The 26,837-nt window shown below is 44.1% G+C and overlaps 1 protein-coding gene across 1 annotated transcript in view; it reads left to right on the plus strand.

The window, feature by feature from the left end:
- Window positions 1-26,837, plus strand: part of col12a1a (collagen, type XII, alpha 1a) — a 256,730-nt gene that overhangs the window by 165,740 nt on the left and 64,153 nt on the right. The window contains exons 45-50 of the mRNA XM_067988546.1: window positions 3,427-3,570; window positions 7,297-7,461; window positions 9,317-9,355; window positions 10,898-11,036; window positions 16,336-16,478; window positions 17,538-17,647. Of these exons, the coding sequence (XP_067844647.1) occupies window positions 3,427-3,570; window positions 7,297-7,461; window positions 9,317-9,355; window positions 10,898-11,036; window positions 16,336-16,478; window positions 17,538-17,647 (740 nt within the window). The remainder of the gene's footprint in view (window positions 1-3,426; window positions 3,571-7,296; window positions 7,462-9,316; window positions 9,356-10,897; window positions 11,037-16,335; window positions 16,479-17,537; window positions 17,648-26,837) is intronic.

A 26,837-nucleotide genomic window follows, 5' to 3' on the forward strand; every position in this document is an offset into this window, starting at 1 on the left:
CGGGTTTGCAACGCGCATCTTCACCCTCCCTCCACCCCTCCCCCGCTGCCAACCCGCCACCATTTCAAAATTGCCCAGGATCCCATATGCTTTCTCTAACGGCCATATCAACTTGCCCTGCCACATTCAAAGACTTGTGTACGAACACCCCCAATCTCTCTCTTCCTGCATCCCCTTTAAAACTGCCCCATTCTATTCATTCTGTTCCTTGATCCTGAGTCATGCCGCACTCTTGACTAAAGTGAGGTCAGCTGTAAGTTGAAAGTAAGAAAACAAATGCCCATCATTTCCGAGGCCTCCTTTGCGAATGACATTCGGTTTCCTATCTCAAGGGGTCACAGACATGTAGGTCTTTTATACATTTCCGCAGCTCAGACCAGCCACAGAGATTTTTCTGTGATCTGAATGAAATTCATCATCCTTTGGGCTCACATATCCAGCCCTGTGCGGTGTGAGTCACCCGCATGTTATGCCTGGAAGTTTGTATTACAGGCCTGAAAACTGAGAGTCCTAAGGCTCAACTCCCAACGGGATGGGATGTGAGATTAGTTTCCACATGCAGCGTGTGCAGATTTTCCACCCTGGGAACGTAGGCCTCGTTAAAGGGATGGCACCTCCGGTGTTTGGCCAAACTTTTTTTTCCCAGTTGTTCTTATTTTAGTCACACGTTGAGGTTGCTATGAATTGTACCAAAGTGTGTACCATCACACCAAATTGTGGCAACATCACGAATGAAAGCCAAGATTTGTCAAATGTTATATTTCTCTCTTCTGGAGGATTCCCTTCCCTTGATGAAAATGCTACTTTAAAAGAAACCACTTTTGCACTCACTCTGTGTCCAGACGTGCACTAGCAAGGAAGATATGTCTTAGCCTTTGCCTCGATCTAATTTTTCTGTCAAGTACCTTGAGATTTTTTCTTCCTTGAAGTCGCTGCGGAATTGCTGGTCGTTGTTGTTGTTGGTGTCGTTGTTGTAGTTGTTGTTGTAAGTTGTTGTTTTTGTTTTAGTTGACCTGATGGAGGTCTTGAAGATTATGAGGAGGTTTGATAGGGCAAACGTAGAGAAGATTTCTCCACTTGTGGCGGGGGGAAGACCAAAGCTAGGGACCATAAAGATTAGATAGTCACCAATAAATTCAATAAGGAATTCAGGGGAAACTTCTTTACTCAGAGAGTGGTGAGAATGTGGAACTCACTACCACAAGGAGTAGTTGAGGCGAATAGTATAAAAGCATTTAAGAGGAGGCTAGATACATGAGGGAGAAAGGAACAGAAGGATATGCTGATAGGGTGAGATAAAGTAAATAGAGTGGGAGGAGGCTCGTGTGGAGGGTAAACACCAGCTCAGACCTGCTGGGTCGAATTGGTTGTATCCGTGCTGTCAATTCTGTGTAATGTAAAGGAATTGTCACCTTATAGTTGAGCACCAGAAATCCCAGCATAAGAACACTTGATGCAGCTGAATGTCACTGCTTCCTCTGCTATTTATCTGGATGCATTAGACTGCCTCTGCCAATCGGGCTATTTTAAACGTGCCAGCACCTCCACTGTAATACGGACACGGTAATGTCCTGCAAAGGTGTTAAACATACACTAATAGTTCATAATGGGGTTTTGAGGCTACAGTTTATAAGGCAAAATATTCCAGTTCAAAAGAAAGTGATTTAGACGAAATAAATGACACCGTTATTGACAGGATAAAGGAAATAATTGAACGCGGGACTGCAGCAAGATGTAACTCTCCAGCTCAAAGATCATTGCATAGTTCCCACACTGGGTTGAATTTCCCTTCTTGTCCTGTTATCGCAGCAATTGGACTTACACAAGAATAAATATACAATGTCGTTAATTTAAAAAAAATTGCTGGCAACGGTGATTAATAATGTCCTGTGAGAGGGTCATGGAAACAGTACTAATAACTCATTGAATGTCAGACCACATATTTAGTCTGTTCATTAAAGTACTCGTGGCTGTATTGAAAGTTACTTGAAAATGAACCAGATGATCAGTTTTAGTGATAATGGTTAAGGGATAAATACTGGCCAAAACACCAGGGAGAACTCTTCTGATCTTCTTCGAAATAGTGCCATGGGATCTTTTACGTCTGACCTGAGAGAACAGGTGGGGCCTCAGTTTAATGTCTTATCTGAAAGACGGCACCTCCAACAGTGCAGCACTCCCTCAGTACCATACCTGAAGTGCCAGCCTAGATTTTGTTCTGAAATCCCTGGAGTGGGGCTTGAACCCATGACCTTCTGACTCAGGCAAGAAGTGCTACCCACTGAGCCATGGCTGACACCACGAATAGCTCCACTCTGCCAAGTATTATGGTCCTAAATATGAGTTTGCTTCAGTCTCAATCCTGCTTCTCGTAGGGGGAAAGAAAAGTTCTCAACACCAGACTGCCTATGTGTCTACACTAACTTTACATAAACTGGCAAACTCAGTTAGAGAGGCCCCAAAGCTGGTGTAGGAAATGGATATGACATATTGGTGCAGCAAGGTGGGTGCTCATCAGTGGCTGGGATTGTCACATGGTGGGGGGGAGGGGATTTTAACTGCCAGTGGGTTCGGTGGCAGCTCTCTCCCTGCTCACTGCGTTATGAGGCGACGGCTATTTTAACCACCAGGCCTCATTAACTTGCTGCCGGTCCATTTCCTGCCTGGAACGGGTGGGAAGGGGGCGGGAAGCAGCTGCCATCCTCTGGAAAATAGAGTGGCCCTTGGCCATCGGCAGGCATTCAGGTAAATGTGGGGAAAGGGCTTACGGAGGGTGGGTCTCAGGGTAGGGAGTGGGGGAGGGGGCTAGTCCAGGGCAGGGGAAGCTAAACTTAGCTCTTGGGGATCTGGAGGAGCACTCCTGCCAAAGAAAGTAAACACCCACAGGGTCTCTGCAACTTCCCAGCCCTCTTCACGTTAACTTCCCCACTCGAGCCAAAGTTAAAATCGCTGTTGGGGCCCGGTGATGTTCTCAGACCCTGATTAGCAGATGTGAATAAGGACCCCGGCTTTGGGCAGGAGGCTTTGCCGCTTTTCCGGAAGGTTAAAATCGGAATTGGTGGGATCTGGGCGGCATTCCCACGGGTAAGTAACCTGGGGGTTTTTTATCTTCGCACCCTTCCGGTTTCCACCGGGCGGGTTGGGGATAAAATTGCCTCCATTATTAGAACAGTACGAAGGACGCTTCACTCTGTGTCTAACCAATGGTTTAGGAGCTCTCATAGACCAGCTAACATTGGCTCTGTCTCTAACCCATTCTATACCTGACCTTGGAAGCGCTTGATGCTGACGCCGGGTGCAAAACGTGGAGAAGTTTCCATTCCCTGACAGTGACTTCCGGCAACTTCATGAACACAAAAATTTATGGAGAAATATAATACGCCGCTGGTTTGAATTGTTGCCAATTCTTTGCCTTTTACTTTCCAGGTCAAGCACTCAAGTTTCTGCACGATCATGTCTTCATTCATCCAAATGGTATGAGGAAGTCTGTTCCCAAGGTGCTGGTCGTTGTCACAGATGGACGTTCACAGGATGAAGTTAAGAAACCCGCATTCGTGTTACAAGAAGCCGGTAAGTGCCCTAAAGAATTGCTGAGGCAGTCAGTGTATCGCTGTAACAGTTTTATCCCAATGCATTGTTGTAACAGTTTTATCCCAATGCACCGTTGTAACTGTGTTTTATCACAATGCATTGTTGTCACTGTGTTTTATCCCAATGCATTGTTGTAACTGTGTTTTATCACAATGCATTGTTGTCACTGTGTTTTATCCCAATGCATTGTTGTCACTGTGTTTTATCCCAATGCATTGTTGTCACTGTGTTTTATCCCAATGCATTGTTGTAACTGTGTTTTATCACAATGCATTGTTGTCACTGTGTTTTATCCCAATGCATTGTTGTCACTGTGTTTTATCCCAATGCATCGTTGTAACTGTGTTTTATCCCAATGCATTGTTGTCACTGTTTTATCACAATGCATTGTTGTAACTGTGTTTTATCACAATGCATTGTTGTCACTGTTTTATCACAATGCATTGTTGTAACTGTGTTTTATCACAATGCATTGTTGTCACTGTTTTATCACAATGCATTGTTGTCACTGTGTTTTATCACAATGCATTGTTGTCACTGTGTTTTATCACAATACATTGTTGTCACTGTTTTATCACAATGCATTGTTGTAACTGTGTTTTATCACAATGCATTGTTGTCACTGTTTTATCACAATGCATTGTTGTAACTGTGTTTTATCACAATACATTGTTGTCACTGTGTTTTATCCCAATGCATTGTTGTCACTGTGTTTTATCCCAATGCATTGTTGTCACTGTGTTTTATCCCAATGCATCGTTGTAACTGTGTTTTATCCCAATGCATTGTTGTCACTGTTTTATCACAATGCATTGTTGTAACTGTGTTTTATCACAATGCATTGTTGTCACTGTTTTATCACAATGCATTGTTGTAACTGTGTTTTATCACAATGCATTGTTGTCACTGTGTTTTATCACAATGCATTGTTGTCACTGTGTTTTATCACAATGCATTGTTGTAACTGTGTTTTATCCCAATGCATTGTTGTCACTGTTTTATCACAATGCATTGTTGTAACTGTGTTTTATCACAATGCATTGTTGTCACTGTTTTATCACAATACATTGTTGTCACTGTTTTATCACAATGCATTGTTGTCACTGTGTTTTATCACAATGCATTGTTGTCACTGTGTTTTATCACAATGCATTGTTGTCACTGTGTTTTATCACAATACATTGTTGTCACTGTTTTATCACAATGCATTGTTGTAACTGTGTTTTATCACAATGCATTGTTGTAACTGTTTTATCCCAATGCACCGTTGTAACTGTGTTTTATCACAATGCATTGTTGTCACTGTTTTATCACAATGCATTGTTGTAACTGTGTTTTATCACAATACATTGTTGTAACTGTGTTTTATCCCAATGCACCGTTGTAACTGTGTTTTATCACAATGCATTGTTGTCACTGTTTTATCACAATGCATTGTTGTAACTGTGTTTTATCACAATACATTGTTGTAACTGTGTTTTATCACAATACATTGTTGTAACTGTGTTTTATCACAATACATTGTTGTAACTGTGTTTTATCACAATACATTGTTGTAACTGTGTTTTATCACAATACATTGTTGTAACTGTGTTTTATCACAATACATTGTTGTAACTGTGTTTTATCACAATGCATTGTTGTAACTGTGTTTTATCACAATGCATTGTTGTAACTGTGTTTTATCACAATGCATTGTTGTCACTGTTTTTATCACAATGCATTGTTGTAACTGTGTTTTATCACAATGCATTGTTGTAACTGTTTTATCACAATGCATTGTTGTAACTGTATTTTATCACAATGCATTGTTGTCACTGTGTTTTATCACAATGCATTGTTGTAACTGTGTTTTATCACAATGCATTGTTGTAACTGTTTTATCACAATGCATTGTTGTAACTGTATTTTATCACAATGCATTGTTGTCACTGTTTTATCACAATGCATTGTTGTAACTGTGTTTTATCACAATGCATTGTTGTAACTGCGTTTTATCACAATGCATTGTTGTAACTGTGTTTTATCACAATGCACCGAAGTAGCAGTGGTTTATAACAATGTATTGTTAAATTTTGATGCCTCGAGAACTAAGGGACCACCAGTACCACTATATTGACAGTACATGACCTAGAATAATTACTTGAGAAACATGGGCTGAAATATTGCCCCTCAACCCCCCTTTCACAGCCAATGGGATTGAGTCATATCCTGGCGTACCTCCCAGTTACTGCGCGTTGAGAGTCACTGGTAGAGGGCAGGATACAAGTCACCAGCCCATCCTCTGTGAATATGAAATAACTGTGAAAAAAAACACATTTATTGTCAGGGAGCATAAATGTGATTGGGAACATGGGGCACCATTGAATTTTTGCAGCTGAGTTCATGCCCGTTTCGTGCATTCCCATGCAAGCGATAACCGTTCACCTTGATGGGAGATACACGTGCATTTTTTTGTCGCTGACCTATGTGAATGACCTCTCCATTCCCACACACAAACTCTCACTGCTAGAAAATAACTGAGAGAATGTCTCCTTACCTTAGCCATTCGATCCCTCAGCCCTCCATCATTCACATGCATCAGCAGACAGACCCTACCTAATGGATTTAAATGCTAAAACATTCTTGGCAAGGGATACAAAATAACTGCATGACTAACTTGAGTCAGATTTAAATCCTCCCTCCCGGCTAGTCATGTACAAGGTGACAGAGAGTTTGAAGCACTGATTACTCTCAGATGGTGGTGTATATTTAGCGAGGGGGAAAGGGGAAATGGTGGCAAAGGGCAATATTAAAGGGGCAGACGATTGAAAACAGAGGATCAGACTGCACATTAGTAAATAGGCTATCGGATTAATAATTGGCAAATTAAACTTCATACTTCCAAATGATTCGAGTAATCGCTCAGTTCCCTATTGCTTGAATTATGATTATTTAAACACGAGTTTATGAGGAATCTGGATTCAAGGCACTTTTCCGTTGCCCATCTTGTCTAGGAAGAGCGGCCTTCGTGCGTTACACTCCCTATCCTGCTCTGTCGTCTTGGGCTCCGCTGAACAATGAAGAGATCTGAGTGTAATTAGATTACGAATGCAAGAGGGGCACTAGCTCCCCACCAATCGGTGACCTTCCCCCGTTGGCAGATTCATAGATTCGTGGATCTAAGGCGTCAGTGGTTGGTTTGTTTATGCCCAGTGCGACAGGGTTTCCACCACTGTCCATGTTCCTATAATGTAAAAGCATCTTTAGTTTAATGTGTGATCATCTAGCTCTAACCTCGTAATACCATCTACATGATTGATTCATTTGAACCCTCACGATGACTTCCCCTGAGTACAGCCTTGCTGGATGGGGCCCTTGGTGGAACTGATAAGACTTTAATTTTAGGAATCAATCAGAAAATAACGTTTTGGGATTCAGTATCTGAGACATGACATGTGGTGAGTGTAGCATTCTTGGGAAGAACAGGTGACTGTTGGATCTCTCCATCACTGGGGGTTTTCCTCGCCTCGTGTCTCTGTCTGTTGTAGACTCATTGATAGAGATTGTTTTTTATGATTAGTCAACAACTCCATTATCGTTGTCTCATGCGACCACCAGGATGGTAGAAGGCGAACTAGATGGACCTTGGTCTTTTCTCGTCTAGTAATGATGACCACTGACGATCTCTTAAATTGAAGAGATGTGCTTTTGTCTTCCGTGCAGGTTACAGTGTGTTTGTCGTGGGGGTGGCTGACATTGATGTTACTGAGCTGAAGAACATTGGCAGCAAACCCAGCGAAAGGCATCTCTTCATCGTGAACGATTTTGATGCTTTCGAAAAGATTCAGGACGAGGTCATCACCTTCCTTTGCGAAACGGCTACTTCAAGTGAGTTGCTTCCCCTCATGTCATTGATTGGCCCCCTTTCCCCCTCAGCATCAATTAAACAGTCAACCTATTCATTAAGTGCAAGGCTTCTAGCGTCCACAGAAAAGCAGACGGAATCACGCAAAGCGATTCCCAAAATGCCTGTGTTGGAATAACTCGCCAACAAATGGGGACAAATGACTGAGGTAGCAGAGGGCTGCTAGCACTAGCAGGACTGCAGCCCAGTGTGGATTAGTGCCAGCTTTCATCGTGCCCAGCCGTGCAGCTCCTCTTTCTCAATGAGCCTGAGGGGAAAGTCCACCCAACGCAGCTCTTCCTCGTCTTGTTTCGATCAGCCGCCCTGTCCAGCTCAGGTTCCATGTGTAATTAGGGGGGAAAAGCTTGGACACGTTTCTTGTGTGGTCTGTGAGAATCAGACACTTTTAAATATGCCTGCTATTCCTACAGCAGAAAATGACAGTGCTTCCTTGCTGCTGTAATAATAGACTTGCAGCTCTGCATTGGAATGAAAAGGTCAATGTGAGTCACCAGCAGATTCAGCACTTTTAATGGGGCTGATTCTCTCATGGAGGTTTGCTATTGGTGCTGCACTCTGACCCGGGTCTTAGGTTGTTTTTTTATTCCCCAAATGTTCTCCTCCTCCTCTCCTGAACAGACTGACTCGTTCTCGTTCTGCGCCGCGCATTCACGGGTGCTGGGAACCATCCAGTACCTCGCTTACGTGGCCATTATCGATTGTTGGCAAGCTGTACACGCATGGTGGTCATCACAGTCGCGCCCTTTCTCACCCGACTTCCGCACAGGAGCACGCTAGAAGTGTGGCGTTGCTAGGTCACAATCAGGAGCGTCACTGAATGTTTCCCCCTCCCTAGCCCAGGAACAGCTGAGCCAATTGCAGTGCTCCTCCCTCCACAGATGAGATCAGTTAACACAATACAGAATTTGCATTTATATAGCACCTTTCACAGCCTCAGGATGAAGTACTTTTGAAGCGTAGTCACTTTTGTAATGAAGGAAACGCAGCAGCCAATTTTTCGCACAGCAAGATCCCACAAACAGCAATGTGATAATGACCAGATAATCGTTTTTTTAGTAATGGTGGTTGAGGGATAAATATGGGCCAGGACACCGGGGAGAACTCCCCTGCTCTTCTTCAAGATAATGCCATGTGAATTTTTACATCCACCTGACGAGGGCAGACAGGGCCCTCGGTCTAACATCGCATCTGAACAGACGGCACTATTCCGACAGTGCAGGGTTCCCTCAGCACTATATTGGGATGTCAGCCTCCATTTTGTGTTCAAATCTCCGCAGTGGGACTTGAACCCACAACCTTCAACCTCAGAGGCGAGAGTGCTGCCCACTGAGCCACTGGGAAGCTGGGACCTTCCCGCTCTGTATAACTCAGTAAAAACCACGAGGTGCAGCTATCTACTGAATTTTTGTTGATATATATACAAAAACGAAACGTGCCATTTATGGCGCGGAGCCCGTTTTCTACTGAAGGAGATACGAGGGTTTAATTTCCGTGTGAGTTCTCCCCATCGTCCGCCACGACTTCAGCGGAAGATCCGCGGGAAAAATGGCGTCACCGCCTCCCCGAGGTTTCCGTGGATCTTCCGCTAAAGTTACCGCTGACGATCGGGGGAATCCACACAGAAATTCAACCCCGTCATTTGAAGAACGTAATGAAAAAATAACCCCCCCGCCCCCACTTCCCCGTATCGTGATTTCAAGGGGAAAGTTTCATCCATGATTTGATGAAAAAGTTATTACGCTGCCTTTTTTGTGAAATGTGTGTGTGTTTTTTTTAAAAGAAACCCTATTAATGTTTCTTGTCTTTGTCACGTTGCAGCTTGCCCATTGATGTATCTCAATGGATTCACTACACCAGGTAAGAGGCACATTGGAGTCAGTACCGTACTCTCAACTAATCTGCCACAATCACACTGCAGAGAGTTTCACCAAAGTCAGTGCTGGAATGGAATGTCCATTGTGACTTTCATAAATTGGATAAATGGCTTGTTTAAACATTATATTTATTTTTTAATTAAGGCCTGTTATCACAAGCTGATTTTACACATGTGTGGCTGAATGTCCCTAGTTTATTTGTGATGGATTATACCTCTCTCTCCTCCCTCTCACCTCTTTGTCTTTCTAACCTTTCTCTGCCCCCCCTCTTCACCTGTGTTTGTCTCTTCCTCTCTCATTTTTCACCTCTCTCTCCACCGCCTCACCTCTCTTTCCCCTTCTCACTGCTCTGCATCTCCCAACTTCTCTTTTCCTTCTCACCTCTCTCCACTTCTCATCTCTCTGTCTTCCCTTCTGATTTTGCTCTCCTTCCTCATTTCCTTCCCCTTACCATATTTTTATCTCTCACTCATCCATCACCTCTCCCTTCCCACCTTTCTCTCCCTTCTCATCTCTCCTTCTCCCCCTCACCCCTCTCTCTCTCTTCCCAACTCTCTCTCCCTCTTACTTCTCTCCTTATCCCATGTTCACCTCTTTCTTGGTCTGTTTCTCCTCTTCTCACCTCTTTTCCCTTCTCACCTCTCGATCCTTTCTCCACCTCTTTTTATTTGCTTCTCCCCTGCTCATCTCTCTCTCTATTCTTACCACTCTTTCTCCTTATCTCTCCCTTCATCTCTTTCTCTTCATCTCACTCTCCCTATTCTTACCATTCTCTTTCCCCTTATCTCCACTCTCTCTTTCCTTGCTTTTCAGCTTTTTATATAGCCCCCTATCTCTTCCTCTGATTGTTGGGACTTCCCAGGTGAGTTTAGGAACACCACCATCATGGGTGTGAGCTGAGAGCTCTGTGGAACAATGAGTTCGAACAACAGTTCACCTTCTCATCAATTCATATTCAACGAGTCATCCTGATAAATATCTCACCCTCATTCAGTTGTCCTAATACCTTCGTAACAATGATACACTTTAGATATTAGGCTAGATGGTGTATCTCAGCAAGGTGTTTTGCACAGGGTCATCCAAGCCAACCAGGATTTTGTTCTCAGCGTCAACAGGAATACATTTTCTGGGATGTATATTTGTGTTGTGATCAGGAGCAGGGACCTGGGTTGATTTGTCCCCACCTTGCCTAGACCAGAGACACTGGTCAGTAATTTCCTCAGAGTCGTTCCCATGCCGCTCTGCAGCTTCGGCAGAAGTGCGGCACGAACCCCATTTCCGCACACGTAGGCAGGGGTGAGTGCCTAGCAGCTGAGATGGTTGTAGCTCCCTTACTGGGGAGAAAAGAACTGGGATCTTCCTGATCCATACAGTTCAGAAGTAAGCATCTACCTACTGAAACACCAGATGATAGAGTTACTCACCCAACAGGATTTGACTACATTTCTTGTCATTTTATGATGTTGCATTAACTAAGAGAGATGAGAATGTCTAACATATACTCATGTGTTTTCCTAACCTCAAGGTTACAGGATGCTGGAGACATTCAATCTGACGGAGAAGGAAGCTGCATCTCTTGCAGGAGTTTCTATGGAATCAGGGTCTTTTAATAGCCTTAAGGCTTACAGCATTCATAAGGATGCAAATCTCCATCAACCTACCATGTAAGTTCAGGTACCACAGCTCAGCAGTCACTTCCGGTGTTCTGTTGCGCCTCTCTCTCTCGCTCTCTTTCTCTGTCTCTCCTTCTCCCCCCCTCTCTCTTTCTCTGCCTCCCTCTCTCTCCTTGTCTGCCTCTCTCTATCTCTTTCTCTATCTCTCTATTGGTGTTAGCTGTGGCTCAGCGGGTAGCGTGCTCGCAGAAGGTTGTGGATTCACGTCTCAATCCAGAGACTTGAGTACATAATCTAGGCTGACACTTCAGTGCTGTACTGAGAGAGTGCTGCATTGTTGGAGGTGCCATCTTTCGGATGAGATGTTAAACTGAGGCCCTGTCTGCCCTCTCTGATAGATGTAAGAGATCCCATGGCACTATTACAAAGAAGAGCAGGGGAGTTCTTCTTGGTGTCCTGTCCAATATTTATCCCTCAATAACGATATAAAACATTAGTTAGGCCACAGCTTGAGTACTGCGCACAGTTCTGGTCACCACATTACAGGAAGGATGTAATTGCACTAGAGAGGGTGCAGAGGAGATTTACGAGGATGTTGCCAGGACTGGAGAATTTTAGCTATGATGAAAGATTGGATAGGCTGGGATTGTTTTCCTTGGAACAGAGGAGGCTGAGGGGTGATTTGATTGAGGTGTACAAAGTTATAAGGGGTCTTGATAGAGTGGATAGGAAGGACCTATTTCCCTTAGCAGAGGGGTCAATAACCAGATTTAAAGTGATTGGTAGAAGGATTAGAGTGGAAATGAGGAAAAATTTTTTCACCCAGAGGGTGGTGGGGGTCTGGAACTCACTGTCTGAGAGGGTGGTAGAGGCAGAAACCCTCAACTCATTTAAAAAATACCTGGACGTGCACCTGAAGAGCTGTGACCTGCAGGACTATGAACCAAATGCAGGAAAGTGGGATTAGGCTGGGTGGCTCGTTTCTCAGCTGGCGTGGACACGATGGGCCGAATTGCCTCCTTCTGTGACGTAAATTTTCTATGATTTTCTATGATTCTCAGCCAACATCATCAAGACAGATTATCTGGTTACTATCTCATTGCTGTTTGCGGGATCTTGCTGTGCGCAAATTGGCTGCCGTGTTTCCTACATTACAACACTTCAAAAAAAGTACTTCATGGACTGTAAAACGCTTTGGGACATCCTGAGGTTGTGACAGGAGCTACATAAATGCAAGCTCTTTCCTTTCTTTCTATCTCAGTTGGTAATACTCTCACCTGTGAGAGACAGGACAGTGGGTTCTAGCCCCACCGTCTAGAGTCAAGCACATACTCTGAACTGAGCCGCTGTGCAGCATCTGAGAGAGTGCTGGATTGTTTGGAGACCTTGTCCTTTAAATAAGATGTTAAACCAAAACGCTGTCTGTTCCTTGAGATAAGTGTTAACAGCCCCATTTGAAGATGAGTAGGGAGCTCCCCCAGTTTGGTGGCCAACATTCCTCTCTTAACCAACAGCGCCAAAGACAAATTAACTGGTCATTTATCTCACTGCTCTTTGTAGAATCTTGTCGTGCACAAACTGGTTACCATATTTCCCATCAAAACAACAGTCACTGCACTTCAAAAGAAAAGTAATTCATCACATATGAAGCAATTTGAGATGTTTCTCAAAGCGTTCAACACTACAACGCCCCCCCCCACGCTCCCACACACATTCCCTTCATCTGACTGTAGCCTCTTGTGACATTGCCCCTTCCCTTCGCCCCATCATTGGTGGCTCTATCTTCAGCCATCTAGGCCCTATGCTCTGGAATTCCCGCCCTAAACCTCTCCCCCTTGCCCTCTTCTGTAAGACCCTTCTTTGACCAAGCTAAGGGCCTGAATTTGCTGAAAACTTGCACCATAGTAACAGCGTATCTACGGCGTACGCCAATATTACGGTGCAGAAATTCCAGGAAATTATGGCGCGCGTGACTTATGCCATTAAGTACACCAGGCCATAATTTGCTAATTTTGCGTTGCTCCACAGCGACCCTGGCTGATAAAGTTGAGCGACTAATTATCATAGCTCCGCCCCCCTCCCCCCACTTAAGTCAATGGTGAGGTTGAGTTTGCTGAATTAACGCCAATTGTGATCACCACAGACTCTTAGACCATCACAGAATGGTGCTGCAGGGCCCAGCATCACTTAGCAGGTTGTCTGGGGGGAACATCTTTACTGACTTGTTCTAGCAATCCCGTTGAAATCTTAAACCTCATTTAAGTAATAAATAAGAGTTTTGAGAGCCAGGCATGTTCTGATTTTCCCCTGACTAGTATTATTTTTATATTGTGATTTACTGAGCTTGTGCGTTAGGCATAGATTGCAGTTGGCTACTGTCATCTCGCAAATAGTTGAGGTTGGGGGTTATTTATTTTTGAAGGGAGATTGTTTCTCACCTTTGCCGCCTGGACATGAACCATCGCCTGGGGCAAGGGAGGAAAGAAAATCTGGAGAGAAGCTTTATGCCCCCTCACAACTCTAACCCCCAACCACTCACAGAACCTTCCAGACTTTGTTTTCTATTAGTTAGAATGGAAAGAAAACCAGGCGAGGCCTGATGTAATCATCCCTGCCAGATTTTTCTTTCTGCACTTCAACCAGGCGATGCTTCACATGCAGGTGGTACAGATTTAAAAATCGACCCCACTTAGACCCAATCGGAAGGGGCTTTCCCAAACCCATTTTGTAGAGCGCTGTTACGGTTACAGAGCTAGGAAATATTCATCAATCTTGATGAAATGTACAGAAGTGAAAGGACAATGTTTTACTATTCAGAATGAATCCACACCAAAAGATGAGCATAGTTTGTGGGCACTCCATACCCCAAACTTAGTGAAAATATCACTGTTAAGCAACGTGTAAGGGATACATTTAGGGAAAGCCAAATCCGCAATGAAGCTAAATAAAAGGCTTGCAATAATAGGCCTGTGGTTAACCGACCAGGGAAAACATAATTACTTACCACAGTTGATATTTGGTCAATTGTATCATACAGTCAAAAGGTCACATCCTGGAACAATGAATCTCTCTACCTCATTCCCTCTCCCTCCCCCAATCTCTCTCTTTCACTGTTTCTCTTGCTAAAAATAGAAAACATGAGGAAGGGTTTAAACCTTCAGCAAAATTATTACATTCACTACAAATATTCAACTTCACATTCTGCATTATTTTAATGAATTCCCGACTAAGACTGGGCTCCTGATATCTCTGTGAACAATCTACCTTACCTTTCTTTTAAATTGCTCAGTTTTGTGTGATTTCACTCTTGTTAAACTTTGAATACACTTCACCTGACAACGGTAATTTGCGTTTGAGTTGATTATGTCTTACAAAAAAGGATTGGGGCTTTCTAGGGGAAAAAGCAATCAGATACTCCATGGGACATAATAGTGATTCGCTGCTGGTAGCAGATGGAGCTGGGGGTTGGTTCTTGCCTGTGGAGGGCAGACGACCACAGTTGAATAGTGCAGTTGGGAGGATGGATGAATGTCATAGAGTTTTCACAAGATAGGTTCAATACATTAGATCTGATCCTTGCTTGGTTATCAATGGGTATGAGAGTATTAGCAGAAGCTACTCTCCGGAGGTTAAATGGGTGGGGTAGAGTCCAAGAGAGGATAGATTGTACACGGTCTTTGGAAAGGTGGATGTTGCACATATGGATTTTCAGAGACCATTTGATAAGATGCCAGGTGAGAGATTTACTACAAAAATTAAAGGGAATACAGCCAATGATTAGAGATGGATACAGTTTGACCCAATTAATAACTCTTGACTGTGAGTCAGATCCACTCCAGAACTTGAGTACATAATCTAGGTTGACACTTTAGTGCAGTACTGAGGCAGTGCATTATGAAAGTGGCGTTCTTCAGATGAGACATTAAACTGAGGTCATGTCTTTTTCTTTCACAGCTTTAAACACACGTGCCTGCTGGGATGTGAGGTTTCCAGTTTCCTGTAGCTAACTGCTTAGACTATGGAATTTTATGTGACAAGCTTGCCCTTTGAAGCAGAGTCTATAAAGTCCTTTCAAAAGGAATTACTTGCTTGAAATAAGAGGGATACGAAAGGATATGGGGAGCGAGCAGGAAAGTGAGGCTCACGCAAAGAAAGACACTAGTCTAGATTTGTTGGGCCAAGTGGCCTGTTTCTGATTCTCTCAGCCACAGTTACCCTGTAGCTTAGGGTAAACCAGGGAATTGAGAGGAAAATATTGGAGTTTTATCCTTAAAATAAAAGCAAATGGGTATATTTTCATCTGTTTAAAATTAAAGAAGGGCTCTAGTATTCTTTAGCCACAGAGCTTTCCTTTAACTATATACACCGTGCAGTCTCCCCAGTTGGCTAATTTACATGAATAGACATGAGGGTGAAACATGCCAGGATTTCATACTTGCAATTTTCGCCTATTTGGGAATTTTGGAAGGAAAATATTTTGCTTGGAAATGCCATTTCTTCACAAACCCCTGTGGAAAACCCCAGCAAGCTGGCAATCAGAGCCGAAAGGATTTGTATACTCCACCAGGCGTCTGATGGATGTCAAAACTCGAGCGTGTAATCTAGGCTGACACTCCAGTGCAGTACTGAGGGAGTGCTGCAGTGTCAAGAGATGGCTTCATTTGGAAAAACCAAGGCCCTGACTGTCTAAATGAATAGTTTTGGGTGGACGTTAATGATCACATTGAAGAGGAAATCTCTCTTCCTGTGGCTTGGTGTCAGTTGTTATCTGATTTAGGCATCTGCGAAGCACCTTGGGACTTTTTCCTACATTAAAGGCACTATATAAATGCAAGTTGTTGTTGAGTTCTGCTGTCCTAGCCAATATTTCTCAACCCACACAAATGAACTGATCATTCATCTTGTTGTTTTTGTGATCTTGCTGTATGCAAAATGGCAGCCGCATTGGCCTATGTTATGTTATTTATCCAAGAGAAACAAAGCCCATCAGGTCCATTTTGACTTGCCCCATCTTTCTGTTGAGTATTATTGCCATGTCCCAGCTCTCCCTTTCCCCCCAGAGACCTGTCGCAGATCAGGGCTCCACATTCAAAAATTGCTTTGCAACCTCCTCAAAGGCAATCAGACAAGCCCAGGAGAGCCCAAGTCCATCAGTTCTTTTTCAGAATAATTAACTTTACCTTCCATTTCCAACAGCAGTTACTGTACCACAGAATTAATTCATTGTATGTGAACATTTCTGAGGGCCGTGATGAGGTGCTACGTAAATTCAAGTCTTTCTTCTATTGCGTCTTCTTTTCGATTATTCACCTCATGGTTGTCCAATGAAATGTTTTTTATTGTCAAACAGAGACGTTCACCCTGCTGGCCTGCCACCAACCTACACCATCATGATGCTCTTCCGCTTTCTCCCAGAAACCACCTCTGAACCGTTTGCCATTTGGCAGATCACGGACCAAGATTACAAGCCAGAAGTTGGAGTGATTCTAGACGGTGAGTTGTGTTTCCCAATGAATGAAGCAGTAGCTGTCAGTGAGGTGGATATACTGGCAGTGGGTCTATACTGAGACACTGGTCCTTTTCTTCTTCCTGATGTTTGCCTGGATTTCTTTTTATTTTGAAGATGCATTCCATCAGAATAGTTCTAGACTCCAAAGTCTAGAAATTGTTGAACTGCAAACAGAAAAAGCTGAACACATGCAAAAGGTCCATCAGCATCTTTTGTTTATTTCCTCCTGGGATGTGGACAACACTAGTAAGACAGTTTTTATTGGCCATCCTTAGCTGCGCTGAGGGCACTAAGATTCAACCACATAGTGTGGGACTGGAGTCACATGTAGAACAGACCAGGCCGGGGTGGCAGGTTAACCTTCCCTGAAGGACATTAGTGAACCAGTTGAGTTTATACAACAATCACAGTTTTCCAAATTTATTGAATTCAACTTAGCCACTTGCCATAATGGAATTTAAAAGTTCACATCCTTGTTTAAGATCCCTTCATGGCTGCATTCAACCCAACCTCTGCCAAATTTATGGCACGAGATCCAGGAATCCCTTCAGGGAAATTCTCACCCAAGGCGGCCATTAGGTTCAAGACGTTCATCCCTTTTTAGGAACATAGGAACAGTAGGAAGCCATTCAGCCCCTCGAATCTGCTCTGCCATTCAATTACGTCATGGCTGATCTGTATCTTAATTCCATGTACCCACCTTAGCTCCATATCCCTTGATACCCTTATCTAACAAAAATCTATCAATACTCTACGGACCCACCTCCCCTCAGTCCCTTCTCTCCCCAGATCTGATTTGTACGTCCAGCTCACTGCCCCTTGATGAAACTTATTCCAATAATCAAATATTCTTTGTAGACGAAGGGCCTGCCTGACTGTCTTTCTCATTTATAACCTGTGTCCCCTGGTGTTTTGAACCCTTCATCATCGTGAACTGTCTCCGAGGACAGTCAAGTCAATGGGTCAATTCAGTAGAATATGGTTCCCATTTATTATTACATTAATAAAGTACCACCTATTGACATTTTTCTCCCAAACTACAGGCAACAGTAAAACACTGTCGTACTTTAACAAAGGCGAGAAAGGAGAATCCCAGACCATCACTTTTGACAATGAAGACGTGAAGAAACTCTTTTATGGAAGTTTCCACAAGGTCAGTGATTTTTTTTGTCTTTTATTCTATTGGTGTTTTACCCTCAGCACAGCGTGTTTATGTTCTGGTAATTAGGTCCCTGTGTCTCCCACGAGTTATCAGGGAGACAGAGTTTGCTGGAATGCAGTCTCTCAGCAAGTGTTGTGAGCTGGTCTCGCAATTGTATACTCTGGCAGCAAGAAAAATATAGAACATCTTAATTTTTTTTTCTGATTTTCACCCCTCTGCTCCTGAAGGTATTAGTTCTCACTGGGGCACAGTTCCATGGGCCCGGGTAGACACTCTAAAAGCCATTCTTCAGACATTCTAGGCAGCAAGCACAGGGGCATCACAGACCCGCCCTCACTGGGTGTCCATATATTATCCAGTACGGGTCACTGCATAACCGTCAAGCAAGGGAATCCAGGCCTATTTATACCCCTGCCTAGCCCAGGGATACTGAGGCCAGTTGTAGTGCCTCTGTTGCCGTCTTGGCTGAGATCAACCCTGGGGACCTTCCTATTCTGTAGAGTTGATACCCAATACAGGGGTTCTGTCCTGTCAGACTTCTACTGTCTTCATCGAAAAGTATTTATCAAATTTTCTTTCCGTGCTTCCCGAACATTGCAGATGTTACATGTATTTTTTTTGAAGTGCCATTTTTCCTTTCACCAATTTCATAGCAATTTCTGTAATCAGACTTTGTTCCCTATCATCTGGAGGCTGTGCATTTTACCAGATCTGCTGTTGGAGAGCTTCTATGACCCAAAACCAACAATGTCCCAGTTAAAGAAAAGAAAGAAAGAACTTGGATTTATATAGCATCTTTGACAGCCTCAGAATGTCCCAAAGTGCTTTACAGCCAATGAAGTATTTTTGAAGTGTAGTCACTGTTATAATGTAGGAAACACTGTAAAGTTGCAGTAAATTGTAAGCTGGAAGTTACATAGATTCAATATAAAGTCGCCAGACCCTTCCAGCGGCTAAGTCCCCCAGGCAGAGTGCATTTTCATAAAACTGCCCTTTATTTCGCGATAGAAGGAACAGTACCACCCAGTTTAGAGCTGTAACAGGCTAAAAGAATAGTGGTATTTATTTACAGTTTAAACAGACACAGAGAAATAGGAAACAGGATTATCATTGATAATAAGCAAAAGCAAAATATTGTGAATGCTGGAAACCTGAAATAAAAAAAGAAAATGCTGGAAAACACTCAGCAGGTCAGGCAGCATCTGTGGGGAGAGAAACAGAGTTAACGTTTCAGGTCGATGACCTTTCATCAGAACTGGAAGATGTTAGAGAGATTATTTATGGATTATTTATTAATGGATTATCATTAGATTAGATAATACTAGAGCAATAGCAACAATGCACATTTAATATAATAAAATGTCCCAAAGTGCTTCGAACTCAAACAGTACATAATTTGTCACAAGTGTCCTTAGAGATACCCACAACAGATTAATGACCTTTTTAGTCTTCCATTGAAGACACAAAGCCCGTCTTGCAAGATGAAACCCCATCTTCCCTGTTGCTTGTAGGCAATCTCTCCCTGAGCTGAACTATCTCTGTCAGAATTCAGCAGGGTCTCTATCTCTCTCTCTCTCCAGTAGCCAACTTTTTATCTCATACTTCCCTTTGATGTTACAATCTCAACCGAGTTTTGATAACATCAGCATTGAAAATTCCAAAAGACTTCAATTCACGGAGGGGCTGAGTGATCAGTAATAATGGGACAGAATTGCTCACCGATGCTCAGTTTGGGTTCCGCCAGAAGCACTCGGCTCCAGACCTCCACACATGGACTAAAGAGCTGAATTCCAGAGGTGAGGTGAGAATGACTGCCCTTGACATCAAGGCAACATTTGACTGAGTGTGGTACCAAGGAGCCCTAGTAAAATTGAAGTCAATGGGAATCAGGGGGAAAACTCTCCAGTGGCTGGAGTCATACCTAGCACAAAGGAAGATGTTGGAGGCCAATCATCTCAGCCCCAGGACATTGCTGCAGGAATTCCTCAGGGCAGTGTCCTAGGCCCAACCATCTTCAGCTGCTTCATCAATGACCTTTCCTCCATCATAAGGTCAGAAATGGGGATGTTCGCTGATGATTGCACAGTGTTCAGTTCCATTCACAACTCCTCAGATAATGAAGCAGTCCGTGCCCGCATGCAGCAAGACCTGGACAACATCCAGGCTTGGGCTGATAAGTGGCAAGTAACATTCGTGCCAGACAAGTGCCAGGCAATGACCATCTCCAACAAGAGAGAGTCCAACCACTTCCCCTTGACATTCACTGGCATTACCATCGCCGAATCCCCCACCGTCAACATCCTGGGGGTCACCATTGACCAGAAACTTAACTGGACCAGCCACAAAAATACTGTGGCTACAAGAGCAGGTCAAAGGCTGGGTATTCTGTGGCGAGTGACTCACCTCCTGACTCCCCAAAGCCTTTCCACCATCTACAAGGCACAAGTCAGGAGTGTGATGGAATACTCTCCACTGGATGAGTGCAGCAACTCAAGAAGCTCGACACCATCCAGGACAAAGCAGCCCGCTTGATTGGCATCCCATCCACCACCCTAAACATTCACTCCCTTCACCACTGGCGCACCGTGACTGCAGTGTGTACCATCTACAGGATGCACTGCAGCAACTCGCCAAGGCTTCTTCGACAGCGCCTCCCAAACCCGCGACCTCTATCACCTAGAAGGACAAGAGCAGCAGGCACATGGGAACAACACCACCTGCACGTTCCCCTCCAAGTCACACACCATCCCGACTTGGAAATATATCGCCGTTCCTTCACCGTCGCTGGGTCAAAATCCTGGAACTCCCTTCCTAACAGCACTGTGGGAGAACCTTCACCACACGGACTGCAGCGGTTCAAGAAGGCGGCTCACCACCACCTTCTCAAGGGCAATTAGGGATGGGCAATAAATGCTGGCCTTGCCAGCAACACCCACATCCCATGAACGAATAAAAAAAAAAGTTCTGGAACCCCCATTTTCATGTTCTCAAGCCGCTTTCACAGGGATTACAACTGCTTTACCTACGACACTGCAACACCTCTTGACAGCAGTCGTCTGCACACTATCGAAACACATCCGTTTTATGCTTGACTGCATTTGCACAGCTGCTGCACAGGAAAAAGGCCTGACCTCATTAAAACCATCTTTAACACATAACATCAAACGGGAAACGCCATCAGGTCCACAGGAGCACAGATTCCATCGCCACGATGTAATTCAACCAAAGCAGCAACCAATAGCTAGGAGCATCAGTCAGTGTATCGAACTGATGTCCATAACCATGCACCAGATCACAGATTCACCATATTTGCCTTGGGATGCTGGCACATATTACGGTCTTAAAGGGACAGGACAGTATATAGTTCGACTCTAATCACACTATTAGATTTTTAACATTATGAGACCCAAAGCCACAAACTTAGCCACGAGTGTGTTTCGTACTCACCCCTCCCCCGCCCACCCAAAAACCCGCTCAGAGTTAAAATCTACTCTCCATGTACCATCTGCCCCATTATGGACTCTATCCCACCCATTAAACATCCTGAAAGAAAATGCAGCATAAATATTTTCTGTTTCGAAAGAATCCAGAATACTCATCCATTGTCACGTCTGCATTGTTCAGCCATGATCTGCCGTCCTTCAGTAAACCACTTCCCCCTTTCCCTGCTCACCCTGCCCCGACATGAACTGGAGTTGGCCCATGGAGTCATTGAACTGCTTATCTCACGGGGCTTGGCTTTGTGTCTTGTTCCATGTCCATTCATTCCCTGGCCCTTCATTCATTGATCTTTGACCCATGCCCAGTCCCCGCAGCAGACAGCTTCCTTCCTTCCCCATTCTTTTCTTAAGCTGACTGACTGTTTTACTTTCACTTAAAAACCGGCGATCAAATATGAAGGTGTAGAAATTCGAGTCAGCGACTCCATCAGAGATAGCATGCAGCCCAATCACTCCCCCAATGTGGTCTTCCAAACAAGTGTCAGGAGTCACTGCAATTAAGTAGCTGTGAGTTTTGGACACGTTACATTTTAAACAGCGGTCCTAATGTTACCTACCTCTTAGTATTTTAGTACCAGCCTTTATCATAGTTATTTGATTTCCCTCCATGAAAAAAGAGACAGGCTTGTATTTTTTTTCCTGTTCCTAAATGTTTGGGAATAAGATTTGGAATCTTGTGGAGGTCACTATAGTCAAGAAGGCACAGACTTCTCTCACAAAACCTGGGTCCGTGCGCAATAGCAACTTGTATTTAAATCCCACGTGAGAGGAGGCGAGAAGCCCGAGACTAACAGGTAGGTGCCTTGTGGGCCCAGAGGAGCAAGAGTGCTTCCTCCAAGCCCAACAAGCCTACCTGCAGCGACCCCTCCAACGATCGTGGACCCCCGATCTCTGCGCCCCCCCCACCCCCCATGATCGTTTACCCCCGATCTCCACACTCCCTCAACAATTGCGGACCACCGACCCCGATCAGCCCCCCCACCAACGATTGCGGACCCCCAATCTCGATCCCCCCCCCACCAACGATCGCGGACCCCCACGATGACTCCTGATCCTGACAACCCCCCGTGACTGACCCCCGATCCCTCCTCCTATGACTGACACCTCCGTGACCCCCGTGCCAACCCATGCCCCATTGCCAACCCATGCCCCTGTGCCCACCCATGCTCCCTCCCCACGCCCGCCATGCACACCTGTGCCCCCCAAGTCCCTCCCCCCCCCATCCATACAAACAAAGTCTTACCTGAACATGTCCTCTCCCTGTCAATCAGGCCGGTCAGTCGGACGGCAAACCAACAAAAAAGAGTAAACGATGTCCTTACATCAAAATCGTAAGGATGTCCAGGAAACCCGTAAATCCGGGTTTCCCCTCCGCAATTTGACCCCCCCACCCCTTTCCCGGCTCGGATTCAAAATCATGCCCTTTGTGTCCAATCACAAAGCTTACTTTCCCACCTAGTTTTGTATCGTCAGCAAACTTGGATCCATTACACTCAGTCCCTTCATCTGAATCATTAATATAGATTGTAAATAGCTGAGGCCCAAGCACTGATCCTTGCGGCACCCCACTAGTTACAGCCTGCCAACCTGAGAATGACCTGAATAAAACGTGTTTTATTCCCGCTCTCTGTTTTCAGTCCTTTAACCAATCCTCTATCCATGCTAATATATTACCCCCAACCCCATGAGCCCTTATCTTGTGTAACAATCTTTTATGTGGCACCTTATCGAGTGCCTTTTGAAAATTCAAATATACTACATCCACTCGTTCCCCTTTATCTACCCTACATCCTCAAAAAACTCTAATAAATTTGTCAGACACTATTTCCCTTTCATCAAACCATGTTGACTCTGCCTAATCAAATTATGATTTTTTAAGTGCCCTGTTACCACGTCCTTAATAGATTCCAGCATTTTCCCGATGACTGATGTCAGGCTAACTGGCCTGTAGTTCCCTGTTTTCTCTCTCCCTCCTTTCTTGAATAGCGGGGTTACATTTGCTACCTTCCAATCCATTGGGACCGTTCTGGAATCTAGGGAATTTTGGAAGATCACAACCAATGCATCCACTATCTCTGCAGCCACCTCTTTTAGAACCCTAGGATGTCGGCCATCAGGTCCAGGGGATTTGTCGGCTTTCAGTCCCATTAATTTCACCAGTATGTTTTCTTTACTAATATTAATTTCTATAAGTTCCTCACTCTCATTACCCCTTGGTTCCCCATTATTTCTAGTATGTTTTTTGTGTCTTTTACTGTGAAGACAGATACAAAATATCTATTCAACGTCTCTGCCATTTCCTTTTTCCCCATTATAATTTCTCCTGTCTCTGCCTCCAAGGGACCCACGTTTACTTTCGCTAATCTCTTCCATTTTACATACTTGTAGAAGCTCTTACAATCCGTTTTTATATTTATTGCTAGCTTACTCTCATATTCTATTTTCTCCCTGCTTCAATTTTTTGGTCATCCTTTGCTGGTTTCTAAAACTCTCCCAATCCTCAGGATTACTACTCTTTATGGCAACATTATAAGCCTCTTCTTTTAATCTAATTCAGTTTTCAGACGCTTGGTCAGACGCCATCTGGAATACTGCTTCAGTTCTGGGCACCCCACCTCAGGAAGGATAGATTGGCCTAGGAGGGGGTGCAACGCAGATTCACCAGAATGATACTGGGGCTCAGAGGGTTAGGATAGATTTGGAAAAACTACTTCTGGAGGAATCGAGAATAAGGGGACATAATTTTAAAATTGGAGCTAGGCCATTCAGTTACGAAATCAGGAGCCACTTTTCCCACACAAAGAGCATTAGAAATCTGGAACTTCCCCAAAAGGCTGTTGAGGCTGGGGGTCAATTGGAGCTTTCAAACTGACATTGATAGATTTTTGTTAGGTAATGGTGTCAAGGAATATGGAGCTAAGGCAGATAAATGCAGTTGAGGTACAGATCATCCATGAACTAATTGAATGACGCAACAGGCTTGAGGGGCTGAATGGCCTACTCCTGCTCCTATGTTCATATATAATAAGCGTGAGTGGGAGGAACAGAGAGTTTGGGCCTGGAGAAGCACCAAGGTCTTCAAATAAAACTCTTTATTAGATAAACTAGGCCCAGCAGAAGTAATTTATTGGATACAAAGCAAATGCACTCTTTTGGCATTAAAACAACCCCCTTCATGAACATGACATTTACAAGAAGATTGTTTTTTAAAAATTGGAGAATGGAATATTTCTGGCTCTCACCCAGATCCTTCACTCTGAGGATATGCTAATGTGAGTGAGCAGTGTGTGTATCATTCTGTGCACAGCTCTCCAGGAAAATCTGGAATATTAATGGCGTATACTCTGGCTGCGTTCAAAGGCAAGTATGTTAATTTAAATTATCTGTAAATTTGGCAAGCAGAGTGCAGTTGGCAAACGCTCCATAGAAAAAGAAAATGTGGTAATGAGCTAATGCATTGCAAGACAAGGCAGACTCGACAGGGAGAAGGAAGGGGCTGAGTAAATTCCTGTGGCCCAGGATCTTCTCAAATGGTGAACCATAAAGCACGAAGATGCAAAAGAAAAGAGCTCTTTGTCACTAGGTGAAGGGTCTCCCAATCTTAATAAACAATCTTCTCGTACTTCCCTTCCCTTCTCCCTCCTTTCCTGTCATGCTGGGTGGTTCCACCGATGCTGACAGCATTGCAGTACCTCATAGAATCTTACAGCACAGAAGGAGGCCATTCGTCCCATTGCGCCGGTGCTGGCTCTTTGAAAGAGCTGCCCAATTAGTCCCACTCCCCCACTCTTTCCCCGGAACCCTGCAAATTTTTCCTTTTCAAGTATATACCCAAATCCCTTTTGAAAGTTACTATTAAAAGCAGTGAAGGTCCAGCAGACCCTGTAAACCTGTGTTCCCCCCACCCTCCTTTTCCCCTTTGGACTTTCTATTTCCTCTTTCCATTCATTCCGATGGGATGAATTCTAACTTTTTTTTTTGGTCAGGTATGTATGGAACAAACGAGTTTTAAAATTGATGTAAAATAGCCGGGGAATTGTTTTGGAAAGGAAAAAAAACCAAAGAAGGTACCTTGGCCTTAAGGCATGAAGAGCTAAGAGGGAATATATGGTGATGTCGACTCCACCAAATGTTGCCAGAGTATTGATTAAGAATAAATAATATTGTTCGCCCGTGAGCTTGGGTCCATGCACGGTTTGGAGTGGAATTGAGAAGGGAAAATCAGAAAGGTCGCAGGTTCAATCTCCATTCTATTTATTGACTCTTCTCGAAGATGGAGTGGATAGAGGATGTGGGGGTGTTGATGTGAAAGATTCCACCATTGTCTGGGTGAAACATCAGGATTCTTGGGCCTGATTGCCTTTTCTTGCCCTCCTTTTCATATGTCTCACCTGGGGGCACAATAGGGGGTGATGAGGGGCACCACAATTCGCCTTGGCGCCCCTGGGCTATGCAGGGGATAATGATCAGCCAGGGTTCCAGCGTCAGGGTCAGACGGGGACAGATTCCATATTTTTTCTCTTTCAAAACCTGAAACTTGAATAAATCGGAGCTCCGTAGAAGGAAAGTACTGACAATGGTTTCCATTCTTTGACTGAAATTTGGCAACGGTTAGTGGTCGGTCAACGGGTTGATCAACAGTTGGGATGGGTTACCAAAAACGGGTATTTGAGGCCAGGATCTTGGAATTGGTTCAGGGACTAGACGCTAGACACTGAGCTGAGAAGGCCTTTGGGTTGATGGATGGAAAGATGAGATCGAATAGGCAGAGAAGGTCTAATTAATCTCAACTTACCTTGTGGATTCTTAGCGTTGTTCTGGGGTCCACTACAAGATGGGACACGTAACATAGCTGTTCCGCTCAATCTTCTCCGCATTCCTCCAAGGGAAAATCTAAGTCTTTTGAAGTGTAGTTGTAATAATATGGAGGATAAACAGTGTCCAGGGCTATGTTGCCAGGGCAGCAACCCCTTGGAAAGGCTGCGGAAGCCATCGGAAAACATGCCTGTGAAGTAGCAGTGGTTTGCACGCTTTGCCTGAACCCTGACAGTATGTTCCAGCGCCAAGCTACTCCCAATCGTCGCTTTATTTTAAGCTTTAGACAAACGCCAGCAAGTGTTCGACACAAAGGGCGATCAACAGCTGGGATGGGTTACGAAGAAAGGGTGGTTTAGGCCAGGATCTTAGAATCACTTAAGGAACAGCTAGACGCTGAGCTGAGAAGGCCTTTGGGTTGATGGATGGTAAATGAGTTTGAATAGGCAGAGAAGGTCTAATTAATCTCAACCTACCCTGTGGATTCTTAGCGTGCGGTTGGATGGGTTTGTTCTTCGAGGGGCCATTAGTGAATATGCTCATCAATCTATGACTCCTTCACAGAGGATTACATAACAGGAGTAATTTTACGGCTTCATGCTCCCAACAGGGAATCTCATCGATCGAGATACATCTGTCGGAAAATCTGTTGCATCTGAAATATAAAAGACAAGAATATTTGCAAAACATGTATCTAATAAAGGATCTACATGTAGAATAACAGATAGCCAGGAGTTGATTAAAGGCACATGGAGTTAAGTGAAAGGTTTGAGGAAGGGATATATGTTATTATGCATCATCCGATGGTACCAGTACTCGCTGCATGATTAACTCCGTGTTTCCTGCTTAAACTTGTGTTAGCCTTG

This window comes from Heptranchias perlo, chromosome 8, assembly GCF_035084215.1.
Source record: "Heptranchias perlo isolate sHepPer1 chromosome 8, sHepPer1.hap1, whole genome shotgun sequence".
NCBI lineage: Eukaryota > Metazoa > Chordata > Chondrichthyes > Hexanchiformes > Hexanchidae > Heptranchias > Heptranchias perlo.